This window comes from Aquila chrysaetos, chromosome 5 (genome assembly GCF_900496995.4).
Source record: "Aquila chrysaetos chrysaetos chromosome 5, bAquChr1.4, whole genome shotgun sequence".
NCBI lineage: Eukaryota > Metazoa > Chordata > Aves > Accipitriformes > Accipitridae > Aquila > Aquila chrysaetos.
The window spans coordinates 58,100,541-58,120,029 of record NC_044008.1 but is presented as its reverse complement, the minus strand read 5'-3'; the positions used below and the strand labels follow the sequence as shown (position 1 = coordinate 58,120,029).

General features: G+C 42.2%; 1 protein-coding gene across 3 annotated transcripts in view; it reads right to left on the bottom strand.

Annotated features, from left to right (window-relative positions):
• LRRK1 (leucine rich repeat kinase 1) overlaps window positions 1-19,489 on the bottom strand; it is an 82,751-nt gene that overhangs the window by 36,308 nt on the left and 26,954 nt on the right. For all 3 annotated transcript variants that reach the window (XM_030015253.2, XM_030015255.2, XM_030015254.2), the window contains 7 exons: window positions 19,093-19,241; window positions 10,350-10,576; window positions 9,679-9,806; window positions 9,231-9,394; window positions 8,387-8,524; window positions 4,502-4,614; window positions 3,284-3,360 (listed from right to left, as the gene is read on the bottom strand). In XM_030015253.2, coding sequence (XP_029871113.1) covers window positions 3,284-3,360; window positions 4,502-4,614; window positions 8,387-8,524; window positions 9,231-9,394; window positions 9,679-9,806; window positions 10,350-10,576; window positions 19,093-19,241 — 996 coding nt within the window. The remainder of the gene's footprint in view (window positions 1-3,283; window positions 3,361-4,501; window positions 4,615-8,386; window positions 8,525-9,230; window positions 9,395-9,678; window positions 9,807-10,349; window positions 10,577-19,092; window positions 19,242-19,489) is intronic.

The window sequence follows — 19,489 nt, the reverse complement described above, 5'->3', positions numbered from 1 at the left end:
GGACACGAGGTCATGTTCCTTGGCAGGAACCACCACAAAGCAACAGCAGAAAAGCAAATGGCCTTCAAGGGCAATCAAACATCAGTGCTCACATCTCAATTTTTTAAAACCATTGCGATGCGCATGTTTGAAGGTGACAGTCTCCAGGACTTCTCGGGTGCTGAAGGAGGAACTTGAGGCCTGCTAAGACAACTATACATCAGAGGACAAGTGGCATTATATTTCTTGCTGTTGAATAGCTGGTAATACCTTGTGAACAGCCCCTATTCCAGCCTAACAGCTGAAAGTGAAAGGGCGTACCAAGGGCACAAGCGGTTCTCAACATGTTTTTCCCATGTTGCCTGAGAAAAGCCAGAAGCTGGTCAGAATTTATGTTCAGGCCCCCATGCTGCATCCTGGAACAATTTATGGTGGATCAAAGTCAATAACAACAGAGAAGAAAACCCAAACTGCAGCTGACAGACTGCTAACCTATGTTGTCTCTAAAACACTGCTTGCATTTGCCCCTCTGTTCTGTTTTAGACTGCAAGGTCTCAGGGCACTTCAGACTTCCTACATGTCTGAGCAGCAACTAGCGTATTTTGGGACCAACCCAAGAAATAATAGCAACAACTGCATGGCTGAGTTGCTGCTGCTGGAGAGGTTCAAACAAAGGGAAATTCAGCTGGTTCCAAAGAGCATCATTTCACTCCACAAATTACTCCCGGGATAGCAGCATGAAAAGCTGCCATGAATTGTGTTGCTGTCTTAAGAGTGTCACATGTATCTACCAAGAAGCATTCTGAAGTCAAGGAAGACTAGGCCACACAGGGACAAGCAGATTCTGAGTCTCTGATTAGGAAAGCACAACCAGCACCATCTGCTGCCTCTATGGTCAATAAAAAAGCAACTCCCTGAGATGCGAGACACACCCTTCCTCAAGGATAGGACAGTTGCATTTCCACCAAGATCTTCTTCCCTTACAGAGAAGACTTAAGGAACTGTAACTAGACTTAGCCAAAAAAAAAAAAAAAAAAAAAAAAGAAAATGGAAGAGGTTTTCTCAGAAGAAAATTCCCCAGTTCTAATATTAACAGCATTTCAAGCCTCAGCTATGATCAGAAAAGGAATAAGATAGAGTCCCACTGTCTGCAGGGGTGTTTTATGTATATGACAGGACTGTCTGGTGTGGGCAGGGTGTCACAGTCCACCTTTGAGTTTTCAAATAAAAAATCATCTTTGGGATTATTTTAGGAGAACAGCAGGCTTATTCATGGATTCAATTCACTTCCTTTCTGGCTCATCGCTGGACTTAAACTTTTCATTGTTCCTCTTCAGTATGCACCTAGGCACAGACAGATTTAGTCCCTCTTGGACACATAGGAGCAAACACCTAAAATAGTAGCAATACTCTCAATTCACCAAAGAGTCCCAGGCGGAAAGGAGTGTACTACACTGGAAGCAAGCTCGAGGTGTTTATGAATTGTAATTATTTATTCATGAGTTATTTATGATTTCTCTGGCTTGAGCTCAAATTTTCTTTTAAAGAACTGTAGAAAAATTAAAACAAATCCCATCTTGAAAATATATTTTTGGATGAGTAAACACCACCAACACCACATGCGTGTGCAAGAAGTTATTTTAAAATTTATCAATCAAGTATAGTGAGCATCCATAAATTATCCTCCTTAAATAATCTAGACTTAAGTAAATAAATAGCTTTGTTGGTAAAATCGTATGAAAACCTGCCCCCCACCTCGCTAGGAGACTTCTGTGAGCTGCTGATGTACTCCAGCTTCTGTTTTCTCTTGATGTTCTTTAAATTCTTGGCCACATCCTCTAGTCTCACCAAGCTACACTTGGCAGAGGAACAGAGAGAAAAAGATGAGCTGGCTTTGCTCTGTCTCTGTGGCTATTCAACCGTGGCACCAGCCAGGTGGGCTACTCTGCGCCCTCCTGCAATCTGAGGCAGCCTCAGGCAGCTTGAAGTTGCACCAGGATATTAGGTCCCAAGGCTTTTCAAATGGTACTAATGCAGAGTCCATCCTCTCCTCCTTCATGTAGAGGAGTTATGCTGGGTTTGCAGCATGTAGAAATTTCCATGAAGACAGCAATTCCCTTTTATAGCTGGTTTTAGCTGCCTTTGCCCGCTGCTCCTGCCCTTCTCTCCCCACTGGGAAATGCTGCTGTAGCTCTTCACAGAGAAGCTCTGAGGATGTGTCAGACTCCACAGATTCACAAGATTCAGACTCCTTTTCCAGTTCTTCTGTGTTCAGGATTTCACTGATGTCACAGCACGTCTATTTCCATTTCCTACTTGCAAAACAGTGCAGACCAATCCTTTCTCCTCCTTAGGGTACACATACAGGACTTGCTGCACAGCAGCCTCTACTTCCATGGACAGGAAAATGAGGTAGGATTAGCCTTGCCTGGAGGTCCAGGTAGAGCCTCTGCTTCCCAGATGAGCAGACTGGAGGTTAGGACCTCCAGTCCTAAGCTATAGCTATGGCTGTACTTGGTGCATTTACCAATTTTACCTATTCATGTTGACCTGAGACCATGAACAATTTTCAGGGGAACTGAGGAAAGCATTTGCTCCAGGAGGGCCTCTCCCTCCTGCAAGCAGCTGAGGGCTGCTCGGATGTGCGTCATGAAGACGCCAGCTCTATTCCACTCTGCTATTTGCAAAGAATGCTTTAGAGCAAGCCATTCTTCAGGCAGCCGAGAATGAGAAAGCTCTCCAAGTGCTTTAAAATAAAACAAACAAACAAAAAGAAATGCAGATGAGTCCCACAGAGAGCAGGAAGCAGTGCAAATATCTTCAGATATTCCTTTGCTCTCTCTAGGATTTCAAGTGCACTAATCCAGAACATCTCTTCTGCTCTGCCCTAAAGTGTGGGTGCAAATCACAGAGACAGGGGAAAACATGCAACTTACAAATTCAGCAACAGAAACAATCCTAAGAGTAATAAGACTAATTATGGGTTAATTTTCCTTCAACATACCAGTTAGTACTCTGGCTAAAAAGAATAACCTTCATGAAAAGAATAAAACCTCAGTGAAAGGAACATGTTCCACTCATTCTTCATCTTTCTATATTGATGGTACCAACCAGCTGCACCATTTCTTTAGAAATATTTTATCTAAACACATAGCCTCTTAATCTAAATGCTGTTGCACTTAAAATTGCAGATGAATTTACACCAATTTCCCTCCAGCCAAACTCCACAGATTCCTGCTGCTTCACAGCTCACCTGGCATTCTCAGCACTTGCTTCCCCGCATTTGCACTGCCATGCACCTTACCTGCCTCTGGGCCACAGCGCACCCTGCTCTTCGTGGTGAAAAAGGGAATCCGCTTTGTTTTAAATCCCTCATCACTCCTGCGGGCCAAACAAAATGGTGACATATGGAGAAAAGAGCTTGGACACAGCAGCTGAGAACTGCGCTGGAGCTGCGTGCCCAGGATACTATGCAGTGCAGAGTCTGACCCCACTCAAGGCTGTGGGATTCACAGCACAGCTCTCATGGGTTCCTGTCTGCTTCTGAGAGATGGGATTGAAACCCACTGCGCAATCACAGAGCTAGACTCTACCAACATTTGTCCAGGCCCAATGGTTTTCTTCTGAGAAATTAACAGAGCTCTGCAAGGCAACGCTTTCAGCTCCCAGGGCAAGAGCACTTGACCCCCAGCTTTATGGGTGTCAACGTTAAGTAGGCTGTCAAACAGCAAATTCAACAAGCTTCAGGAGAAGCACCGGAGAACCAACCTGCTGCCATTCCCTGTGCTCACCAGAGAGTCTCTGACAAGATGACCCAACAACGTGACTCTGGAAAGGCACTGAGACATTCAAAAAACAGTAATTTGTCCTTTGGAACTGACACAGCAACTCATAAGGACTCCAGAATATTTGCTGGACAGGCACCCAAGTGAGAAGATACAAGCATGACACAACTCAATGCAGTTCTGGAGAAGATAAGAGACCTTTAACTTTCTCTGTTAAACATCCCTATTGTAATTTCTAAATAGAAGAACATCACTCTTTTATTGGATGACCTTATTAACATCAGTCTTCTCTATGAACTTGCAGCTAGTTACACTTCCATTTAAAACACACAGATTTTTCATTTTTACCAAAACAATACTCCCACACCAACTACAAACTGCAGTCCAGCCAGATGGCTTATGGTTAAGATATGCTCCCCACAAACCAGTATTTGTAGTGATGAACCACACACTGAGTTAAATAAATTTCTACATGCTCTGAAATTAAACTGCCATTATCAGTAATCTATCCACTTAATAAATGATATAGTGTGCTAAATGCCCAAAGAATCAGTAAAGGATAATTCATCACTGTCACAGACACACAATATACTTAGAGACATGGTATGTGGATATCAATGCCTTCTATGCAGGTAATTAATTCACTGCTGACACCCTTTGTATTACACGAGGGATCAGGTTTGCTATTATTTCTTCAGCTTTTGTTTTCTCAGACAAAATTTGAAAGAAATACTTACTTTCCAAGTTGGTTTTTTGAAAGATCCAGTGATTTAAGTTGTTTGCAATTCCACTTATCTTGTGAAGGCAATGTAACTAACTGATTTCCCAGCAGCTTCAGGGACACCAAAGCCTAAAAGAGGAATAGCCTAGAGTTAGAAGACAGAGTCCATCAAACACACTGAAAGAGGTTTTTTAGCATAGCTATTAAATAACAGAAACATGAAGAAAGTACATCTTATTCATCAGAACACCCTGTCCGTGCTGCCTAGCATGCAAACATTTCCTTCTTGTCTCCAGCAAGTATATTTTCTGCACGAAGCAACACCACTAATAGTTTTGGGAGATTATTAGTCTACTTGCTGACAGATGCAATTGGAAACAACCCATATAAGAAGATATTTTACTTTTAGTGAGGAAACCTTTCCAAATGGAAAAGAACAGTATGATTTACCTACACAGTATGCCACATTCAGATGAGAAGTCTTACATGTGTGTGCAAGCTAGTGTCAGAGTGGATTTACACCTGTTGTGCATGCATAAAATCAACGTGCAAAATGTGAACTAATACCCACAAGGAAAAATCTAATTGCTTTGTTATTACATGTCTATTAAAATGGAAAGGATTTATATTAATTTTCCAAGAATTATACAAGTTACCTATTTACTTTTTTTTTCCTCACACCAGAGACAGGAATTTTAAAACCAAGAAGTGAAGCTGATTAACACCATACAGTTAACACCATACAGATAGGACTCAGCTGCAAATACCATGAATAAGGTTAAACACAGCTCTCCTTTAAATTTAACTGAAATATAAAAGAAAAAAATGCAGTTCCCATTCAGATTTGTAAAGTTTATGCCCTTCCACCTGCCCTTAAAAATAATGTCGAGGCTCAAATGATCATTTTCATTTGGTTGAAAAACAATTTTCCACTGAAAAACAGTCTTTCGTGTAGAGTTTCCAACCAGGTTTATTCTGCAAGTCCCCCCTATGAAAACTGAGATAAGCAGAATGACAGCTGAATTATCTCGTGGCACAAGTACAGCAGTATTAATGAATTATACCCCACGGAAATCACGTTTTACCAGCAGAGACCTCAGCTTCAAGTGTGTTAAATGTTTTATGTGCTCCACATAATATAAAAGGTTTATGCCCCTTCTCATCAAGCAGGATTAACAGTGCCTCATGAAGCCAGTCTGTTGGCCTTCCTCCCCTTTTCTCAGATTGGAAAAATATGAGGTATCCATGTGACATAAGCAATGGACAACCAGCAGTTGCTGGAATAGCAATTGTCATGCAAAACGCTCCCTCTAGTGATAAGAGAGGGGCAGCACTGGGCCTTGGTGGGACTTGGGGAAGGCAAAGTAAAATACAAAACTGCAGATATGCAGAGTGAACCACTACAGGAAAGGGTTAGAAAACCGTGCAAACTATAAACCCCTCACTGCCACTTGAGTATTGACAGTCAATGCTTTTATCATCATTAGTCTTCCACTGGCTCGAACCTCCTGTTGGAAGGGAGAGCCAGTCCTCACTTGGCGCCTGGTGTCGAGCTCTCTCCAAGTATCAGCATGGGGCTGTTCAATGACAATGCTTCAAACTCCTCCCCCAAAATATCCCTGAGCAGGGGGTGGGAGAAAAGGGAGGCTACACGTTCCAGAATTAGCACAAACTTTGTTCTGTGTGGTCTAGCTGGGGTGCTTCATTTTCAGTCAACTGTATCCATGTTACATGTCCCCCACAAATGCTGACAAAGGCCACTCTCCAGGACATCCAAGATCCTGGTGAGATTATATGCAATGCTTATGTTCCTGCTCCATAGGGGAAAAATTAGTGACTTTCAGCTAGCTGTGGCTCTTCATGACTAATTCGCGAGATCACTAGTCCTTGTTTTGTAATTGCCTCTTCTCTCTCATCTCTAACTTCTCTATTTTTGCTGCCTTTCAGGAAGAGAATGGGTGCCTCCAAAAGCGAGACAACGGCAGCAGCAGACAACTTCCTTCAAACCTACAGCCGCAGCATGCAAAAAGGGTTCTGGTGCGTTAGATTATACCAGAGGGAAGGAACTGCAGCATCCAGATTAGGCAGCCTCGGTCAGCTCGTGATGTGGAAAAGCTGACCAGAGTCTTACCTGAATACTTCCACCCAGAGAGGGTCAGGTCTCTTCAAGAGAAGCAAACTAGTCTAGAGAACTAAGATATGGCTTGGAGCATGTACAGTTGGTTCCTTTAGAAGGCAACAGACAGGAAAGCTGAGAAGGCCTCAGCTTCTCTTAACACCACACTTCTAGTATATACATCGTATTAGCGACTGTGAGCTGGTCCTAGTCTTAAGAACCCTCCACAAACAAAGCAAAGGCCAGTGATGAACTACATGTCTCACCAGCCTAGGTCAGAGACATGCTTTCAAGTCAAAGGCCTCCTCTGCTTTCAGCTTTTCCCAGGGAGAAGACAGTTCACTGCTGCTCCTACATAATAATGTAGGAATGTATAGTGTCTGCTATGTTATATGTAGGAACACATTACTGCTCATTTCTCCCCCTTCCCACATCTACTTCTGGAGAGGGCTGGAGTGCGAGTGCAGTCCTATTCACCAACACAAACTCTATAACCAAGGAGTAGCCCAAGCCAGAACTGATCTACGCATGGGCTTTCACCTTCTATTTGTTCACCACACTCTAGCCCTTGGGGGACTGAAAATACCTATTTATTTCTTTTATGAAGGTAAGGCTGAAGAGATATGGATAAGAACCAGCACTATTTAAGGCAGCCAAAGCTCACCAACTTTGAAGACAGACCATCAGCAAAGATTGCACTGAGGTCTTCTCTGACGCCCTGTACTGGTGCTTTCACATCCCTCTGCAGCCTCTGAGCAGCAGCACCCAAAGAAATGTGCCCTGGAAGCACCATCTAGTGTTTAATATTTGTCATGGTAGCTCCCACCCACTGGGCTTATTTTTAATGCATTCAGAAAAGAAAAAGTTTCAGAGACAATAGTCCATAGGATTCATTCTATTTCAGGAAAAATGCCAACTGAAAACAAATGGTTACCAGAAAGCAAAGCAAAATCTGCAAGGATCATTAAAAACAACTGAGGGAGCAAACGACCCTCAGCATGCTTCTTCTATGCAAGAGCAAGAGGCACTTTTGCAGCAGACTCTTGAGATTGAAACTGGACGTGGATATGAACCATCACTTCTGCATCCTTCCTGCAGAGGACAGCAGTGAAAATCATGAAACTTTTGCACAAAGATTTACCTCTGTTTCTACCTCCATGACCCTGAGTTTCACAATCTGGAAGGGAAGCTTGGAGGAAACCCCCAAGTTCTGCTTGGTTTCATGTCAAAACCATGTGAAGCCACAAACTCTGAAGAATTTTGAAGTAAAACTATGGAACTCTGATGTCCACTGGCAAGAATTGTTTAATCTACAAGCTTAAAGATGAGAGAGATGCCAACTAGCATTGTGTAGGGCATTCAAACATGCTATTTTCAGCACAGAAAGACTAATACTTAATTACACAATGCTGGTGTGCCAGATGAAGTAAAAACACAACCATTTGTGAGCACATTTGAGTACGCCTGTATTTCAATGCTTGGAGCTTGCAGCTACAATGCAGTGGTTGTCTTCCAAACTGCGCTCCCAAAATCTGAAAACCACAGACATCCAAAGAGCTCTCAGAAGACCTGTGTCAAAAGATAGATACCATATCACACTGGACAAGGGCCTGAATGTAGTCATTCAGGGGGTTACGGGCTGCTCAGAGGCTCTGTGCATTGCTGTGTTCATCAACTCAAAACAGCAGGTAGTCTCCTACCTTAACCAGGCAGCCACTGCTATGACTTCAAGGTCTGAGTAGGTATTAAGAGAAGTACTGTGAAGTAGGAAGAAATGACACTTACTTCAAGCTGGAAGAGTCCGGGTGGAACTTCTTTTAGTGAGTTCTCAGAAAAATCCACTTCTCTGAGGTGATTTTTCCAGAAAATAGTCAACGCATCTGGTAGGAATTCCAGTGAGTTTCTAGATGCTTTACAACATTTCTGGAAAACATAAAAGAAAAAACACCTACAGAGTAGTAATCATCTCTTTAAATAATGAATTAGATCAGCAGACACTTTTAAGGCATTAATAAATTCATTCTAGGTGGTCTCTTTAAAATTTTTGATCTAGATAAATTATTGTGCACGCAGGCACATAGGATTTGCTGAGGAGATGCACTCACTTAATTGACAGGCAAATTCTTTGGTGTGCAAAAAGGATTTCAAAATTGATTTTGAAAATTATCCCCATTTGCTTTTCAACAATAAACAAACACTTCTTCAAAGTATACTGTTCTCCTGCTATTCCTGTAATAATGAGGAATAAATTCACAGTGATGGGTGGATATAGATGCCCTAATTAGCCATGGGTTTGGGCAAAGTTAACTTTGAATGAAGGCTGAGTGTTCTGTAAAATTATCCTAACAGTACTTCTGTTCATATGACCTATAGAGAAAACGAATACATCCATATAAGACATGTTTCTAGAAGTTTTCCACCAATGCCATCAACATGGTGAGAACAGAGTAGAACCTCAGAAAGACTTGATCTGAGACCCATAAACCAAATCAAGCAGGGGCACTCCTACAGAAACAGAACAGCCTTTTAGCCTAAGACGTCTGAGAGCTTTTTAAGCATCACAGTATCTTTTTTGCATTGTTTCAACAGCTTTTTCAGCCTCTGATTCTGTCAGAGCAGTTCAACTTACCAAGGGGCAGGCCCAGGGATCTGGAAACACTTTCAGCTGATTTCTGGAAACATTCAGTATGTTTAGGGACTTGAAGCAGTACAGAAAAACCGTTGGAAGTTCCACCAATCTGTTGTCAGAGATGTCAAACTCCTGCAGCTTCCTTAAACCAATCCAATTAGTTGCTAGAAAACATGAAATATTGCGGACTTGGTGTAAGCATCATAGCAGTCTGATCCAGCAAGATGCTGCATACTTGCTAGATAAGAGCCAAAGGATTTCGTGAGTGCTAAAAAACAACTAGGCCTTTTCACGTACTTTGGACAAAGGATTAAGAGAGGCTAAGCATCTCTAGCTAATACTGTCTTTAAGTATTATAACAGTAATTATTATAACAGTTTGGGGTTCTCCTTTACAGATCAATCAGGCCTTGAAATGTAAGCACAACACAACACTGGACTGTACGTACTGTTTTCCTCGTCAAATAACTTCTCCATATAGTTTTTGGAAGCAATGAGTTTTTTAAGGTTTTTAAGATGTAAGAATCCAGAAGGGAGAGTAGAGAGCCTGTTGCTGGATACATCAACCTCGAGCAACCTGTTAAGTACAGAAGATACTCAATCAGGCATCAATAAAATCCTAGCAAAGACTCCTATTGCCATAGACATCTTTACCAGGACAACTTTAGATCTGAATGAAAGCAGCTGGAATGTGCTCTCACAAGGCAAAGCAAAAAAACCTATTTAGAAAATTAACCCTTCCAGGGAACAGTTAGAAATAGTCTGGATAGACAGCAGATCAGATAACTGATACCAGCCAGCAAATGTCAATCTGAGTCAGCTCAGGGCTTAGACTTAGAGGAGTGGGGCTCACTAGAACTGGAGAAAAGCAGAAGCAACAAGAGACAATACAGGAATATTGTCAGGACAATACAGTCCTTGTAATTGTCCTGTCAACTAACTTGGAAACACTGAGAATGCAAAAGGGCAATCTTAAGTTAAACCTTGCAGCAGACAGAAAATAAACCAAGAAGCTCCTGCATATGCTCTTCACTTACGCAGTTTCACACAAGCACAACTGACTCATTTGCACCTGCTCCCCATATGGGTTCAGTTTGCTGTAGGCATCTAGTGCACACACCTTGTACATATAATTTCATCAGATGACTGTACACTGGGTAACTCTGTTAGCTGATTGTCAGCCAGGCTGAGCTTCCTGAGGTTTATCAGGCCCCATGGGATCACGGATGGAAGGGAGACCAGGCAGTTGGCAGAGAGATCAAGCTCAGTTATCTGACAGGAGATATCTATCAGCCAGTCCAGATCCACCCAGGGCAGTTTGAGGTTTGACCAGTTCACACACAAAGCCTGCATATGTCAGAGAAAGAAGAGAAAACCATGTTAGTAAAATCCCAATTGCTCTCAGCTTGTGTTACACCACTGGGAATCTGGCAGATCAGAGCACAGACCATGAACATTTTGCTCCCTTTCCAATATGCTTTTAGGAATTAAACTGACTCAGAGATGAAATCATGCCTGGATATCAGCAGGCCCCAGCATATAGCTGCTCCATGATCTCACTCCAAAGACCATGAGCAAGCGCAAGCAGGAGACCTGGACTTCTTCACCAGTCCATACACCAACTCTAGTGTGCCCCACAAAGGGTGAGCTGCCCTTGCCTGAAACCAGCACTCTCATCCGAGAGCTGGACAGACTATAGTGGTTTGTTCATCCAACAATGTACAGTGAGCTTCCATGGGGCTGGGCTCCCTGTCCCGCAAGATGCATTCACACCCTACACTAGCAGCATGATACGGACAGATCATGGAAACCATCTTAAATCCAGACTCTGCAGACCGAAGCCCACTCTGTCTCTTGGACATGGTCTGCATTGCTGCTCGGGTCTCCAGGGGACTCTGAACACCAAGAGGCCAGGCAGGTCCAGTGGAACCCCTGTGGTGCAGTCAGCCCCTGAAGTGCTTATGGATCGTTGCTTGTGCATCTGTAGAGAGGACAGGGATAGATCTGCTGAGTGTGGTAATGACTTCTTAGGAGGAGGCCTGTTGCTGGAATAATTAATTATATGCCCAGGCACTGCTCTTCCATCTTAAACCTTCCAACAACAAGAAGCCAAACCATTCTGGGGAAGGTTTAGGTTTTGCAAAGGCACATCTGTGAAAGGCAAGGAAAGGCAAACACCCTCTTGTAAAGCATTTCTAAACACTAGGAATTTGCTCAGTATCATTTAGGAAGATAGTTTAGATTCCGAGAGACATGATCTTGGCAGTTGCCTCCTTTCTAGATAATGTTCTGCTGCTTTTGACAGTAAAATGAGGAAGTTGTTTTATCCTCTTTTGGGGAAAAAAAAAAAAAAGAAGCTGTTGTCAAAGGCATAACTACTTATTTCAGGCTCCAGCTTTGACAGAAGAAAACATGAACACATAATGGTCATCAATGCAAGTAAACAACCCCAGGCTTCATTTTCAAGATCATCTCATTGCGTTCCAATGAGATTTATATTCCAAAATACATGTTTAAAATGTTAGTCTCAAAACGTTTTCATAAGCTTAATGTTTTTGACATAACTCATCCCAAAGACAGCTTCAATGAAGTGATCATTAATTCTCCACCAGGAGGCAGCAAGGACCCAACAGCAAATTTAATTGCTTTCCAATTCCCAGTATTTAGCACTTAATTTTTAACCCCAAATTTAAAACTAAAAGGAATATATTTTGGGAAGGAATAGAAAGAAAAGGGAAACAAAGGTCTATCTCAAATGCTTATTTGAGACTCAGAACTCCAACTAATTAAGATCACACAGTTCAAATGTCTAGGAGAATGCAATAAAGGGTAAGTACAAACAGTTGCAGTTTTTAGAAATTGACAGTAGTAGTACTTATTGTAGACATAGTGCTTTTGAAATGCTCACTAGTGAAGCCTCAGGACAGCCCTGCAAATATAAATGGAAATACTATGCCCATTGTATCACTGGGGAAAGCAAGGCAGAGATCACAAGCTGTTTGTGTAAAGCTACATTCACCACCATGCCACAAGGCATCCATAAAAAACACAGCAAGCCAGTAGCAACAAGAAGTCAAATTAAGCAGAGTATCCACTGCTACTGCAAAATATACAGTACCTAATGGGAGTTACACTGCAAAGCTTTCACACTGGCACTAAATATATTCTGCTTTACTGTTAAATTTTCCAAGTCTGTATATTTAACAGCTTCCTGCTTACAAACTCTTGTTTTAAATTCTGTATGTAGTTCCCTGTAATTTTCTTTTCACTGGTAACAGCCCAAGACTGAGCTTGTTTACATCACTGGACAGCACTCAGTTGTGATTTATGGTAACAGAGTATAAACACACAGGTCAGATTCCCTTTTCCATCCCTAGCCACCCCACACTTCAGGAGAGGGATGTGGTACTGATGCTAAGGGACTGGAAGATCTTCCCAGTGTGAGGAAACCTCACTGGGGAAGAGCACATTTGTGCTGAGACACTTGAGTATTTTTTTCTCGTTCCTTGAATTGCCCCAAGAGCTCGTAACAGGAGCCAGATCCCTAAATGCAGGTAACGCAGGAAACCAGCTCTACACTACAAACAAAATCCTCAAGTAGTATTGATATCTGTCTGGCTATTTACATGCACATTCAGGGCAGTACCCTGTCTTACAATATTATTACTCTTTATTTTAGAGAGAGAATTTTCAGCTGGTTTAGCTACCAGCCGAGGTCACCAAAAAACGACTTAGAATGGTACTGAGGCAAGAGGGGGGAGGAGCACATTGGCTGGGGAGAGGAGGGCAGCATCACTGTAGCTCCATCCTGGATCAGCTAAATTTGTCCCTGATAGAAATACAGCTTAATCAGCAATGAAGTTCTCTTACTGATGTTGTTTATACCATATTGTGGTTTATAGTGATGCCAGCAAAAGCCTTTTTATGCCAGGACAATTAAATATACACCATGACTTCTGCTTATACAGAAAAAACCTATCACTCTCCTATCTAACAGTGCTGGATAAAATCACATGCTCTGCATTAGCAAAATCAAATACCACAAACCCCTTGGTTTAGTAAAGAGTTAAGAAAAGGCCTGATCCACAACTATACATGCTTCATGTAGATTTTTAATAGGAATGGCCTCTTCAGGCTAGAAGAGAAAGATGTGACGAAGATCCAGCTGCTGAAAGTATAATACAAGCACAGTCTGCCTAGATATGTGAGAAACATTTAACAAGGAATTAGCCATTTTAACAACTAACCTTGGCTCGCAATGCATACTCCTCCTGATCCTTTCTTTCCAGGAATGCCAAATTTTTTCAAAAGCTATGCTGAGACTCAGCCAAAATGGGGGCGGAGGGGTTAAACCAGAATGAATAAGGGAAAATGCAGACTTTCAGGCAGCAGTTCCAGACAACATGTCTATGATCTTAAAAAAATAACTGCTAGTAAGAAAGGGGCTTCCTGCTTACCTGTATCGTTGTCAAGACATGGGGTATGAACTGCTAACAACAGTGAATGGAACTGCTAACACAGCAGTGAGGGTTACAGAAAGGTGGATTCATCTCAGCCTGTCTATCAGACCCATCAATTACCTCCTGTAACCACCACAAAGGCCTTGCTCAGAGGGAGTCTAAACCTCAAAAATGAAGCCATGGAGATCAGCCATGCTCTTTCCTCTTTTTCCATTTACAGCTTGCTATCTGCCAACGCTCTTCACGGAGATTTCAGGCAGTGGCTGAAGCTGCCTTTTACTGACCCCATGCTGCTGGAGCAAGGTGGTAGATCAATCTGTGATGAAGATGTGGCTGCGAGACTAAAGCTACTTTTCACCCTGCAACAAGGAAAACAGGGAAATTACATTCAAAGGTGGTCTCAGCACTGATATTGCATGCTGTTAATTATTATCCCGTACCAAAGACTAGCACAAAGACTAGCACTGCTTTGGGCAGGACACATAACAAAGATGCCGTCCAGAGGAGATTTACCCTGGAAGTTCAGGACAACTTTCAACAGTACACTGAGATGGAAGTGGTAGTATTCTGGCACTTTCTCCTTTGGCAATGTTATCGCCACAATGGCTGTGGATGCATAGGATCCACACCATGGCCCAAAAAGAAAACAGGGAAGGAAAATTTTCCTGGCTTTTTTTTAAACATCTTTTAGCATCTGATCTAAAGTGGGATGCTCTGTAGCAGCTTTCCTAAGATAAGCATCCATGACCAGAGTATCCAACCCCCGGAACTATTCACTTATTTTACCTAAACAAACAGAAGCAAGAAAATTGAGAATTACAGCCAAAAACGTGGGCAAATATTCCATGCAAAAGGATATCGACAGGTCCTGCAGTCACATAAGGATGCATATAACCCATATAGGGCTTTGAAATTCTGGCAGTGATGGGAACAAAGGCCTGGAAAGCTGGCTTGCTCGTTTGGTTTCCTCCTCACAGGAGAAAGCAGGCTTTTGTGGTTGAGATCCTGAATTCAGACTCCAGAGCCCCAGATTTCTTGTGTGACACCAGTCACTGTCTCAGGCTACCCAGACTCTGTTTGCCAGTCCATATAATGGGACATTAACATTTCCCCTTCACTCAGGGGAGCCGGGAGTAAAAATGCACTACAGACTCCAACTCCCTCTTTTCTCTTCCTGCTTAATTAAACTGCTCCCAACAAAGATGCAACAAAAAAAAAATCAGAAAAAAGAACTGATGGTGCTTATCCCCTCTCTCAGTTCCTGCTCTATTTCAAGGTGATGCTCTTTACAGTGGGCCCAGGCTCTTATTCCAGTACAAAAAAAGTAACTGTCCTTAAGTACACCAACCAATGCAGTAATAATAAAAAATACAGCCTGCTTTTAGTGGGTGCAAGCAGGACCATGCGTCTCTGCTGCTTCTTGTTTCAGACTGATACTCATCTCTATTTTGCATTTAGATTGCTGTGTATCATTTACCTCAAAAATGCAGAGCCATCGCCTCAGGGATTTAATGTGATAGAAAGATACCTGCAGAATTCAGATAGCAACTTCTGAAACCACAGACCAGATTGTGAAATCCAAAACCTGCTATTAATGCTGCGGGGTAGGTGTCCCCATCTGCTAGGAAGCTTTTTGAATCTCCTTGCACTCAGTCTTCCTCCTCATCCAGAGCCCAGGACTCTTCTACCTGAGTGCTGAAAACTGGAGGATCAGCCAAGTCCCTTCATCTGACTTAGGGACAGTGGACCAAATTCATCTTGGTGCTAGTAACCTGATGCCAGTGTAGTTTCCTTAAGGATTTACTTGGCTCAGCACTCTGCAGTAAAACGTAATTAAGTGAAAGCAAGCCTGACAGCAATGGCACAAAGAGAAGGGATTTCCTCCCCAAGTCATACTTAATCATCTCCACTATCTTCCCAGAAAAGCCTGTTTCTTTGATGCCAAAGGTCTATGATGCTGAACTTGCAGAGCCAGTGATCAGCTCAACCCTTCTCCATTCGGCACCAGCTGGTGAGCTCTGTGCTCAAATGAGAGGGATGGTGTTCAGAGGCTGTTACCTCCTGGGCACAGCCTGACTCTGGGCAGCTTACTGCTCTTCAGAAGGGCAAGGAAAACCTCTGTATGCTCCCCTCTCCTGCAAAGGAAATAATTTCTCAGTACGAGTCCTGAAAACTAAATGGAAATGCAGTGATGTCAGGGGATGCACTAAGGAAGACACGGGACTGGAAATTGTGCAGAAGCAAGAAACCCCGCTGCTCTTGGGCAAACGATGAACTATAAATACAAAAAAATTTTACTTAGATTTGAGACTGTTTGGTAAGGTGATTAAAAAAGGCTGTTGTGCATTTCTCCTAAATGATGTGACATGGCCCAACAGAACTTTGCTCTTGCTGTAGACAGGATATTCTGAGGACAGTGATCTATTCCTCCATCAATAATGCTGCTGTGAATCTTGAGTGGAACTGCTGCAGATTTCTTTACCCATGGTGATGTAACTGCAATTAGCCAGGCAGTGGATAAAGAAATCAGAAGACGATCACACACATACATGTACATTTGCATGCTTGTGTATAAAATTCTTGGCAAAATATTTCCAAGGGAAAATGCAGCAGTTTAAGCTCTTTCCTGGTCTGTAATGGGAAAAATAAATACAACTCACACCGCACACACTGGGAGGTTACATGTATCTCCAGGCTGACAAGAGCTATCGAAGTCTGAAATCCGTGCCCAGTCACTTTACTGCAGGGTATCTTTTTGGCATTTGGTACCTGTTCTTTTAAAAATGGAGCACTTCCTCTCTTTAGCAAGACTGCGGTTTGCTATGGGGATAAATTTATGCCGGGGAAAAAAAAAAAAAAAAAAGGAGAAACAGATATTAGAAAAATGAGATGTAACTCCTCTTGTCTCAGAAAGGGCAGCACAGTGCAATGGCTGCCTGAAAGGTGTGGCAGCTAAACTGAGCTCTCCAACTACATTTTATGCATAGCTGGTAGTATTCACCACTGTGAAATCAACTGGAGGTCAACTGTGCAGTGTTTTCACTCAGAGATAGCACAGATGGGACAAACCCTTTTGAAGTTCTGGGCTCATTCTGAAATGACTGGTGCTCGGTCTGCCCTGTCCAAGAGGAGAAACTTTTTGACACCCAGCTGGCTGCCATACACATCGCAGTCTCTGCACAATCCTTTTTGCTTCATCCCAGTGCAAAATGCACCACAGCACTTATGCAAGAAGACTACATTCATGAACCTTATGAGATATGGAGAAAGCACTGAGGCAGCTTGTTTGCAGCTGCCATGGAGTAGTGTTTTAAACAACTATCAGGGTGTGTGACTGTCACCTCCCAGGAACCTGAGCTCTGCAGACAAACTAGGACAAACTTTCCTGAATTTGGCCCAGTCTGCCAAAATCAATTCAAAGAGAAAGCATTAAATAAGCAAACATATTTAAAAATAAACTAGCTACTAGAAGAATCAAGCTCGAGTTTCTGGGTCTGGTTTTTTTGGTTTTTCTTTTTCTTTTTTTTAAATCAGGCCCTTCTGGCAATTAGCTGATGTTTTAAGACTGCTCTCTTCTTCGCTCAGGGTGTGACAACAGCAAAGCTGAGTCATTTTTACAGCAGCTAAGTTAAATATTGCCAGCAAGTTCACATGGAAAACAGACCTCTTCCCTGTGATTCAAAGATTTATTCCAAGTTTATTCAAGCTGAATTATCGAGTTAGTTGGACTTTTTTTCTTCTAAAAGGCAAGTAGTTTTATCAACACTTATCCAGAAACATCTATGGTTTAGCTTCCTTTTGTTTACCTGTCAACAAAACTAAGAATCCCACAGGGAGGGCTCTAAATCTGCTGATTGAACCTAATGAAGTCAAGCTCACATATGTGGACTGTAGTCCTTTACATTCACAGTATTGTTGGGAATCCAGAGAGACACGGTTTTGGCAGGAAAAGAGAGAATGGAGAAGTTCGTAAAACTATGAAAACCTCTCTGCTTATTTTTACTTAACACCAAAGCAGAATCAACACCCCACAATATTACGAGCTGAGCAAACAGATACTCAACTGGCAACAGGATTCATGCAGACAGAGCCTTGATCGAAAAATTTCCCTCAATTTTTCACTGCAAAATTTTTATGACCTGATGAAAACTGTAACTATTGAAAGCGCAGAGCTCTGATGCTCCTACTCAGTGTCAGTTAATCTACATACTGAGGGGAAAAATGAAAAATGCCTGATAACTAAATTGCTGGATAACAGTAGAAATAATACAAAATAATACATGCTTCCCTATAAAGCAGTAACAGTGTGTGCTGTGAGACATTTTTCAGTTCTGAATAAAGGAGACTTGGATAATAGAGATTAAGAGAACGAAGAATATAGCCTAGTTATACAAAGACATGTGATAATCATGAAATGTAATAATACCCTGCATGAAAACAATGCCACTCATTTGTAGATCTCAAAGCATCATCATCATGTATTAAGCCTTCCAATGGCTGTGAGATGTGAGGAGTTTAAATCTCCCCATTTTACAGTGGAAGAAATAGAGACACAAATGAATTACCAAAATTGTCAAAAGGTTGTAAGTGGCTAAGTAGCGAACAGAGGTCTTTCCAACCTAAAAAGGCTTCAATTGCTTTTTGTTGGCCTCTGTGTCCCATCAAAAACCATTTCTGTGGGAGAAGCACAGCTCAATTAATATGATCTGATCACACATCATACTCTCCATGCTGCTCCAGAAAGCCACATCTGTCCTGAGCAAGTGACAGTAAAGGCTACCAGCCATCTTTTACTAATGAGGATCTGAAGTGGGGAAGATTATTTTCAGCAGATGTGAGCTTGCTCTACTCATGCTCCATGTTAACAAAAAGCGACATGAGCCTATTTGTACGTGCTGCATCTGAGCTATCAGACGCAGGGGAAGAGAAGGGTTTATGCCCAGCTCTGCGCTGTGCTAACACTCCAGGACAGCACAGAGCTTGTGGCATTACCTTCCAACCAGAATGCACAATAGAAATCTAAATGAAGTGATTATCCTGGGGTCACAGAGGAAGCCTGTGGTAGTGTTTATTTCTCTGGAAGACTTTGAGCACAAAGTCAATGTTTCCTTTCCACAGCATATGCCTGGTTCACTCACTGATGTTAAAATTGCCAAGCAGAAGCTGGTGCTCACAGCGTCTTGCACAATGATGTCATTTAAAGGCCTAATGTTTTACACCTTGCAATTCAGCAGTGGCATGAAAGCCACTTTCACAGTTTGTTTTCTAAATGGGTAGCAAACCACAAGGCTCTTAGTTGAGAAGAATCATCACCAACCACATGGTACACGAAAACAAATATCAATTATTAACATGATGCTCCTTTAAAAGAATGTCTCTTCAGACAGATAAACAGCTACTTACTGTTTTTGCTGGAGCACTGCCTGGTAGTGGGCTCGTCTCAATGAAATACTTCCTCAGAAGGTGTTTGCTGGATTCAGGACTGTCCATCAGGATGTAGGAACAAAAGAAAGCTCCATTCCGTAATAAAAACACGGCTACATCTTCATTCCCTTTAGAGAAAAGCAGATTGTCTGTTCTCTTCTTCTCATGTGAATGAACCAACAAGGAGCTGAACAGAAATCCTGGGAAATAACCACTTCTGAAAAAAACCATGGGGGTGTGCAAAAAGGAAACTGAACTGTATAAAGACTGTTTCCTCCCGTGATACGATTTAGTTTGGTCAAACTGAGACAGCAAAGACACTATGTAAAAGCACTGGCTCAGGCTCTTTCTTTTTTCTCTTTTTTTCCATGTCTTA